Source organism: Tachypleus tridentatus, chromosome 5 (assembly GCF_004210375.1).
Source record: "Tachypleus tridentatus isolate NWPU-2018 chromosome 5, ASM421037v1, whole genome shotgun sequence".
NCBI lineage: Eukaryota > Metazoa > Arthropoda > Merostomata > Xiphosura > Limulidae > Tachypleus > Tachypleus tridentatus.
The window spans coordinates 33,440,250-33,450,398 of NC_134829.1; the positions used below are offsets into that span (position 1 = coordinate 33,440,250).

The window sequence follows — 10,149 nt, forward strand, 5'->3', positions numbered from 1 at the left end:
GAGCAATTTCTTGTTACATCTGTTGTATGGAACTTTGGATTTCAGTTTACTGAGGAGATATATTCCTGCTCTCCTTCTATAGATCCTGTGAAAAAGAAACGATACATCTCATCTATCCAGGGATTCTGCTGACGAGAGTGATACACATGACAGTGATGACTAAATGAAACAAAGTTTTTTTTTTATTATTGTATGTGTCTTCTGATGTTCAATATCTTGAGAACTGTGATGTGGGAAGGATGTAGTACTTTCGTAAACAATTATCATATTAATCATTAAATTAATAAAATTTTTATGAAGATATGACATGAATATCTTTAAGGCATATTGACACCAATTCTTTTATCAAATGACAAATTTTGCTCAGGAACAATTATTTATTTTACATTTTATGAATAACTGTATCTAACACAGGCATATTTCAGGTTGTTAACTATAGTTTAATCTGTAAATTTTTAATAGCAAAGCTAAATTGTATTAATAAATTCACTTTATAAAAAAATCAGTTTTGTGTATGAATAACAGTTGTGTCCTGATATGTTATATGTATTTAAATATTTCAAGGATAATGGTGATGTTATGATGTAAACAACTTGGTGAATTTGTGTAGTAAGGTTTATCAAGTAAACTTTTCTTTCTTTGGATTAGTTTTATTAAAGTTATTCTTTGAATACAGGAATTCAAATGTTAAAGTGGAGTAACTGTGATAAATTGTTCTGTGAATACAGTAATTCAAACTTAAGGTGGAGTGACAGTGGTGTGTTATTCTGTGAATACAGTAATTCAAACTTAAGGTGGAGTAGCTGTGGTGTATTATTCTGTGAATACAGTAATTCAAACTTAAGGTGGAGTGACTGTGGTGTGTTATTCTGTGAATACAGTAATTCAAACTTAAGGTGGAGTAGCTGTGGTGTGTTATTCTGTGAATACAGTAATTCAAACTTAAGGTGGAGTGACTGTGGTGTGTTATTCTGTAAATACAGTAATTCAAACTTTAAGGTGGAGTGACTGTGGTGTGTTATTCTGTGAATACAGTAATTCAAACTTAAGGTGGAGTAGCTGTGGTGTGTTATTCTGTGAATACAGTAATTCAAACATAAGGTGGGGTAGCTGTGGTGTTATTCTGTGAATACAGTAATTCAAACTTAAGGTGGAGTGACTGTGGTGTGTTATTCTGTGAATACAGTAATTCAAACTTTAAGGTGGAGTGACTGTGGTGTGTTATTCTGTGAATACAGTAATTCAAACTTAAGGTGGAGTAGCTGTGGTGTGTTATTCTGTGAATACAGTAATTCAAACTTTAAGGTGGAGTGACTGTGGTGTGTTATTCTGTGAATACAGTAATTCAAACTTAAGGTGGAGTGACTGTGGTGTGTTATTCTGTGAATACAGTAATTCAAACTTTAAGGTGGAGTGACTGTGGTGTGTTATTCTGTGAATACAGTAATTCAAACTTAAGGTGGAGTGACTGTGGTGTGTTATTCTGTGAATACAGTAATTCAAACTTAAGGTGGAGTAGCTGTGGTGTGTTATTCTGTGAATACAGTATTTCAAACTTTAAGGTGGAGTGACTGTGGTGTGTTATTCTATGAATACAGTAATTCAGACTTAAGGTGGAGTAGCTGTGGTGTGTTATTATGTGAATACAAAAGTTTAAACGTCAAAGTGGAGTAACTGTGGTAAATTGTTCTGTGAATACAGTAATTCAAACTTTAAGGTGGAGTGACTGTGGTGTGTTATTCTGTGAATACAGTAATTCAAACTTAAGGTGGAGTGACTGTGGTGTGTTATTCTGTGAATACAGTAATTCAAACTTTAAGGTGGAGTGACTGTGGTGTGTTATTCTATGAATACAGTAATTCAAACTTAAGGTGGAGTAGCTGTGGTGTGTTATTCTGTGAATACAAAAGTTTAAACGTCAAAGTGGAGTAACTGTGGTAAATTGTTCTGTGAATACAGTAATTCAAACTTTAAGGTGGAGTGACTGTGGTGTGTTATTCTGTGAATACAGTAATTCAACCTTTAAGGTGGAGTGACTGTGGTGTGTTATTCTGTGAATACAGTAATTCAAACTTAAGGTGGAGTAGCTGTGGTGTGGTATTCTGTGAATACAGTAATTCAAACTTTAAGGTGGAGTGACTGTGGTGTGTTATTCTATGAATACAGTAATTCAAACTTAAGGTGGAGTAGCTGTGGTGTGTTATTCTGTGAATACAAAAGTTTAAACGTCAAAGTGGAGTAACTGTGGTAAATTGTTCTGTGAATACAGTAATTCAAACTTTAAGGTGGAGTGACTGTGGTGTGTTATTCTGTGAATACAGTAATTCAACCTTTAAGGTGGAGTGACTGTGGTGTGTTATTCTGTGAATACAGTAATTCAAACTTTAAGGTGGAGTAGCTGTGGTGTGTTGTTCTGTGAATACAGTAATTCAAACTTAAGGTGGAGTAGCTGTGGTGTGTTATTCTGTGAATACAGTAATTCAAACTTAAGGTGGAGTAGTTGTGGTGTGTTATTCTGTGAATACAGTAATTCAAACTTTAAGGTGGAGTGACTGTGGTGTGTTATTCTGTGAATACAGTAATTCAAACTTTAAGGTGGAGTGACTGTGGTGTGTTATTCTGTGAATACAGTAATTCAAACTTTAAGGTGGAGTAGCTGTGGTGTGTTATTCTGTGAATACAGTAATTCAAACTTAAGGTGGAGTAGCTGTGGTGTGGTATTCTGTGAATACAGTAATTCAAACTTTAAGGTGGAGTGACTGTGGTGTGTTATTCTGTGAATACAGTAATTCAAACTTAAGGTGGAGTAGCTGTGGTGTGTTATTCTGTGAATACAGTAATTCAAACTTAAGGTGGAGTGACTGTAGTGTGTTATTCTGTGAATACAGTAATTCAAACTTAAGGTGGAGTGACTGTGGTGTGTTATTCTGTGAATACAGTAATTCAAACTTAAGGTGGAGTGACTGTGGTGTGTTATTCTGTGAATACAGTAATTCAAACTTTAAGGTGGAGTGACTGTGGTGTGTTATTCTGTGAATACAGTAATTCAAACTTTAAGGTGGAGTGACTGTGGTGTGTTATTCTGTGAATACAGTAATTCAAACTTAAGGTGGAGTAGCTGTGGTGTGTTATTCTGTGAATACAGTAATTCAAACTTAAGGTGGAGTGACTGTGGTGTGTTATTCTGTGAATACAGTAATTCAAACTTAAGGTGGAGTGACTGTGGTGTGTTATTCTGTGAATACAGTAATTCAAACTTAAGGTGGAGTGACTGTGGTGTGTTATTCTGTGAATACAGTAATTCAAACTTTAAGGTGGAGTAGCTGTGGTGTGTTGTTCTGTGAATACAGTAATTCAAACTTAAGGTGGAGTAGCTGTGGTGTGTTATTCTGTGAATACAGTAATTCAAACTTTAAGGTGGAGTAGCTGTGGTGTGTTATTCTGTGAATACAGTAATTCAAACTTTAAGGTGGAGTAGCTGTGGTTTGAAGTCTCATTTACAATATTTAGTGCAACTTTAATAATTTGAAATCTATGGCTGGTAAGAATCGTGAACTAACTATATGTGATATTCAGTTGATAATAAGGTTATGATTCAATTAATACGTGACCTTTAGGTGGTTATTGTTGTGGTAAATGTGATGGTAACTACAAGTTGACAGTTACTGTAATACTCTTTTCACCACAGTCTTAACTGTAGGATTATTTTAAGTTAATGATGTTACTAGCCTACGTTTTTTTTTTAGGTGTTTGGTCTATTCAACGTCTTAGCCTATAGCGTTGGACTCTTCTTCCTCCTTAAAGAATGGCGAGAACTGAGGCAGACACCGTAAGAAAACGAGACTTCATCGCGCCATCACATCGAAAAGTTTCTATTGGAAGTGGGATTATGTGGTGGGACCTCTGAGTAGTTGATGTTTCAGAGGCAGCCCTCGTGCTAAAAAAATTGCCTCCATATTTAATTAAATAAATATTTTCAGAGACGCTTACGTTTGTCCTGCATGCAAAACGCATACTGTCTTCAGACAAACTTAATTCGAGTACTATATTAATAGTGGTTGTATTTCTTTAAATTACTGTTTACTCTTTCATGAAGTTTAAGTAAAACTACGTCAGAAAAAGCTATGATAATTAATACATCAAATACCAGGGTCTTTTTTTTATCGATGGTTGATGTCATGGCGAATTTAAAGTTAAAGAAACTACGTCATTTAAACAAGATATTTTTTGGAATGACTTTATTAAATAATTCAGAGGGTTATCTCTTAGTAATAATTTAGAATTGTAGTTTAGCGCACTTAAAGGACACCATGCTCGTAAACAAATGAATTCTTATATTTTATATTCTATTATTTAATTCATAATCAGATTAATGTTGTTTTTTTATATTATGTACTTTCAACGAAAGCTGATATGTGTGTGTATATTGTTTTTATTTCTTTAACTTATATTCAGGTAAATGTCAATGAAAATGTGTTTATTATTAAGTATTTTCAACGAAAGCTGATATATTCCTCTGTATATGTGAACCATTCCTCTTATTTAGCGGCCTAACTTTGTTTTCGTAAGTGTGGATGATATAGGAACAGTTCTGTACCTGATATTATATAAAAACAAGATATTCTGTCCTTAAAAACGTGCGGGGGTCACGTCTCCCGTGAAAAAAATTACGCCCATGGTTTCTCTAACTCATAATCAGAATGGTGTAAAATGGAAATATTTTTCATATGACACATTTTCATGGGGAGCCAACATGTGTGTGTGTGTGCGCGCGCTGCTCTCGGTTACCTCAACAAATTTAATCATTTGTTTTTGATTTAGGATCATTACTACTATATGCAATATTATTGGTTGTAAATATCTTAACAAATCACGTATTACAATGAGTTAGGATTACAATATGTAAGGATGTGACAGAGTATAATATTAATCTCACAAAAGTTTGTTTATTGTTAGCACAAAGTTACACAATGAGCTATCTGTGTTATGACTACCACGGATACCAAAAAAAAACCAATGTTTAGCGTTGCATTCAATATTAAGAGCTGAACCATTGAGAGCATCCAACAAAGAAATATATATATATATAACCAGGGGTTACTTAACTATCAATGAGTTTTGAAAAGTTTTTTTTTTACTATACTCGTTTTAGTTTCATTTCTTTTTTCTAGTGTTATTAAAGTTGGTATTCTTAACTGCTTTATCGAGAATATCAATCTTCTTTCCAGACCATAAGCAAGATTTGTTAGAAAGATATATCAGTATTAACACTAAACATCTTAAAATACAAATTTAATTTTAATATGATTAATTATTAAAAACAGAATAAAATAATAATATCTTGAATATTTAACACACACATTTATATATCTTATTTTTCCAACAAATATCTATGGTTTACTTAAATTTTATGTATATATATATCCAAAGTGTAGTTTCTACAAAGTTATTTTGAGCAGTGACTGTTGTTTAAGGATTATAAAGGTCACACCCAATTTAGGGAATACGCGTCTAATTTGCTTTTTTGACAGAATTACTAGTTGTATATCTATAAGAGAATAGCGTTTAGTTTTTTTACGTTCGTAACAAACGTTTATAACGCTTTTTAAGGGCTTTATCTTAAATTTGAGGTTTAGTTTTGCTCAGGGTATTTGTATTTGTGGTAAAGCTACTAAGGCCATCTCCCACTTTCCCTAATTTTGAACCACGTACCAGAGTGAAGGCAGCACACCCCTACCATCCATACTAAGGGTTTTACTGTCATTCTTATAACGCACCCACATCTTGTGGTATCGCATGGATTCAAACCCGGATCATCACTTCTGAAATCCAAAGTTTTTCACAGGGCAAACCCTACGCCCTTTGCTCAGGGAACATGGAACGAAAACCTAATTCGTGGTGTTTTAATTAGAATAAAAAAAAAACTATCTAAATATATATTACTTTGTAATAAAATACTAACCATTCAGACTTTTTCATGGTAGTCTCAAGAGGCTCACTGATAAAACTTCTATAGCATCTGAAAACAACCGATTTAAATTTATAACTTTCTATAGATTTTAAGAAAAACGTAATCTCAGACGTTTTTAATTTGTTTAGCAGAACTGATAAAAGCTTAATTACCTTTGTTTCAATGGTCAATGTTGATCAAGATAGTATCTTCGAGAAAGAAGTTTTACTAACCAACCCGAATAGGCAATATTTTAGCCAGTTGAGTAAACAAACGAACATTATTTGTGGGCAAGGATTTTCTAGGAACGTTTGACACTGTAGCCGATTCGGATCCACTCTGGAGCTATCTTCTGGTCTCAATATAGAATCCAAACCTTTTTTAGTGTAAGCAATGTCTAGGCAGTTGCTTTCCATAAAAAACATTTTTTTATATAATTACGGCGCTTTTGAGTAGAATTTAAACGTTACAGTTAACTAAAGGCCAAAATTAATAGATCATGTTTTTTTTTTATGGTAAAGTTATATTATTTGACTGTGTAAGCAAAAGACTTGTTAGTATTTCATCGTATGAAATTTCATTTATAAGAACATTAGCCTGGTTGAAGACAAACGCCAATGATATCGTAAACTGGAACGTCAAATGTACAACTAAGTTAACTTCCGTCTCACGAATAATTACAAGAAAAACAAAACAGATCATTCTTATAGTTCCTTGTCTTGGATAAGGGTTTAAAGCCTTTCTGCTAATCAAGATATGTATAAGAATACCTTCTGGTGTGAGATTGTACTGTTCACGCCACATGAGGCTCACATAAGATTTTCACATTATGTTAGGTTTATGATTGTACGTAAATCATTTTAAAGATGTTGATTGGTTATTGAAACAAAAGCTTATATTTAACAGATTGTTACTATATATGTATAAATACATCTATAAAATGGTCTTATTGGCATTCTAATATTGTTGCTGTTGTAAGTTGAAGTTTTAATTTGTTTCTAAATGTTTAAATAACACTGTAAATGTTCGTGTTTTGAATAAAGTTTCAAATGAAGCATTTATTGTAATTCTTTTAGGTATATCTTCCATATTTTCTTATTCTTCTAGCTAAATTAACTTTAAACATAATTGGAAATCGTCTTATTTCAAATAAGTATTGTTTTCAGAAGGGAGCACGTGAAACATATCTAATTTTATTTGTGTGAAGGTTAGTTATAGTTTGTTATGTATACTGCCGGATATTGTTTGAAAGCCTTTGTAGAATAACCACAAATGTGAAATTTCCACGTGGGTCAGGATAACGTTAAATGGTTAAAGCACAACAAAAAAACACGTGGTAATTAAATTTAATAAAACAATACAGTTGAAATAGTATTTATAACTTCACCAGAAATCGATACCACATTGTACTCGTGGAAGTTGTATCCAACGAGGTTTCCCTTCATAATATCTGTATGTTGTACAAGACCTTTCACTTTGCAGTGTCAGTGTTTTCTTACACTCATTTTGGAGAAAAACTACTTGAAGAAGCTTGACAGGTATTTTGTTGTTCTCAACAGAGAAGGTTTATATTTACAGCGTTACTAAAACTCAATTCTATTCTCTTCAGGATGAAATCCCCTCTTTTGAAGCTCACTGTACCTTTTTACAGTTTACAGACGGACGAAGAAACAAGTAGAATGACCGAATTAATATAACAAAAATGAAGAAACGATTTTGTATTCCGTTTATTTTCACCGGTGCTTCCATCTACGTTCTTCAGCAAGTAAGGTGCACAACTTGTCGAATATAAATAAGTTTTAATGGAAGGCTTTCAGTAAACGTCCGTCATACGCATTGTTTAGAAGGTTATTGACTCTTTCATAGTATGTTGGGTGTTCGACGTTCTCAACTAGAGCAGCACCCAGTGCATTTCTCAGTTAAAGAGACAGGCCTGAGATCACAATGTTTACACAGTCTTCTCTATCTTAGAAATGTAAACATAAGGAAGTCAACCTTTGAGCAGAACTGCTGTCTATGTAGATAACGGGTTTGACTGTTACTTTTATAACACATCCAAATATGGAAGAAAAAAAAAAGAAGGAAAGTCTTCAACGGCATACTGCGATCGCAAATATGGAACATTCTAATCCACAGCCGAGCTTGCTAATAACCAAGTCACGCCCGGAACTGTGAAACCAAACTTAAACATTTTTGTTTGACTGAATCACATCTTCCTTAAAAAATCGTAACAATTTGCTGTTCTGTTGAAAGTACACAAATGTTTGAACTGTATTAGAACAACTCATATGAAACAAGAATGATTTTATATCTGGTAACTAGCAATAACAAAGTGTTCTTGCCAAATGACAAAAACAGAAATTTTGCACGAGCCTGCTTTGAATTTTCATGCCCATTTACACGAGGGCTATCTACGCTAGCTGTCCCTAATTTAGCAGTGTAAGACTAGAGTGAAGTCAGTTATTCATCCTCACCCACTGCCAACTCTTGGGCTACTTTTTTACCAACGAATAGTGGGATTAATCGCCATATTACGACGTCCCCACAGTAGAATGGGCAAACATATTTGATGTGACGGGGATTTGAGCCCGCGAACCTCACATTACGAGTCAAGCGCTATAACCACCTGGCCATAACGGGCCTGGACGAGCCCATTTCATAACACATCTGTTCTACAAAACAAAGGTTTTAATTTGACTCTACACAGAACACTTGGATATTCAAGCATAATACAAACAAAAATCGAATGCCAAGTTATTATGCGTTACATATTCACAATAACACCATTTAGTCATATGGCACAAACTTTTCCAACCTTGTAACCACTATAATGGAAACTTACATCTGGATAATTTAAAGACTGGCTGGTGGCTCACACTTTTTAAGCCCAACAGTAGATGCAATCATATTCAATCCCGCGTACGGAACCTTGCTATTATTTAAAAGCAGTTGCCGTTCACACGAGGCCTTGTTTCAGTCTAATCCCAGATTTCTTACCACAGAATCACCGATATGATGCATGTAACACATTAAGCTTTTTAAATACTTATTTTCTAAACTATTTATGCATCAAATTACTCATAATTCTATGATTTTTTTAGTCACACGTTTCATAATAACATATAAGTCATATACCACACGTACAAAAAAGAAAGATATGTACTTTCTACATTATATTTAATTTCACTTATGACTACTAGTGCTACCTAAGTGTTTTAAAGAAAATAGTTTCACAATTTTTAAGTGCTGTAGTAGGCCAAAAATGTAAGTACTCAATATGATGTAATGTTTGTTTTGAATTTCGCGCAAAGATCCACGAAGGCTGTATCTGCGCTGCCCATCCCGAATTTAGTAGTGTAAGACTAGAGGGAAGGCAGCTAGTCATCACCACCCACCGCCAACTCTTAAGCTACTCTTTCACCAACGAATAGTAGGATTGGCCGAAACATTATAACGCCCCCACGCCTAAAAGGGGTCAGCATGTTTAGTGTGACGGGAATTCGAACCCGTCACCCTCGGATTACACATCAAGTCCTCTAACCACCTAGCTACGAAGCTTGAGTACGTTAGAAGTAAGATGGTGAAATCCTACTATTCGATTACAGTAGCGCAAGAATTGAGGGCTTGAGCTGTTGAGTTTCTTCCTTATCTCTAGTCTTTTAGTTCAAAATTTAGGATGCCTTGTACAAGTAGTCCTTTTGTAGATTTGTGTTAATACCTCTAACAAACACATTTGGCTTTAACTATTACGAAAAACTTACACAAATGACATGACAATTTTGTTTTAGTTGCGGTAATGATTAAACTATGCTTAACCAATTTAATCATATTCCCTCGTGTTTTAGAAGTCTGATTGTTTTAAACAGGGGTCACCAAACTTTTTTCACAGAAGGCCAGATTACTTGGGGAATGAGAAGCGCGGGTCACTTGATAATTACGTTCAACACTCATAAACTAGAACGAAAGCTCTCTGTAAAAGACTTAACACTAAGTTTAGGATGCCACATTAGCCATGTGGGAGTAGCATGCAATACACACATGTAATAAAAAACAGACAGAAATATAACCAACATTTTTATTTACCAAAAGGTTATCAAAGAAGATGACATTAGCAAAAACAATTGTCACATCGCACATAGTGAGCACATATCTGAATTTCACTAAGCCGCAAAAAAGGTAGATTTATGAAATTGACGTTT

General features: G+C 34.1%; 1 protein-coding gene across 1 annotated transcript in view; it reads left to right on the forward strand.

The window, feature by feature from the left end:
• The window catches only part of LOC143250880 (CKLF-like MARVEL transmembrane domain-containing protein 4), a 46,512-nt gene extending 39,508 nt beyond the window's left edge, over positions 1-7,004 (forward strand). The window contains exon 4 of the mRNA XM_076502034.1: positions 3,747-7,004. Within this exon, the coding sequence (XP_076358149.1) occupies positions 3,747-3,833 (87 nt within the window). The 3' untranslated portion in view covers positions 3,834-7,004. The remainder of the gene's footprint in view (positions 1-3,746) is intronic.
• The last annotated feature ends 3,145 nt before the right edge of the window (positions 7,005-10,149 follow it).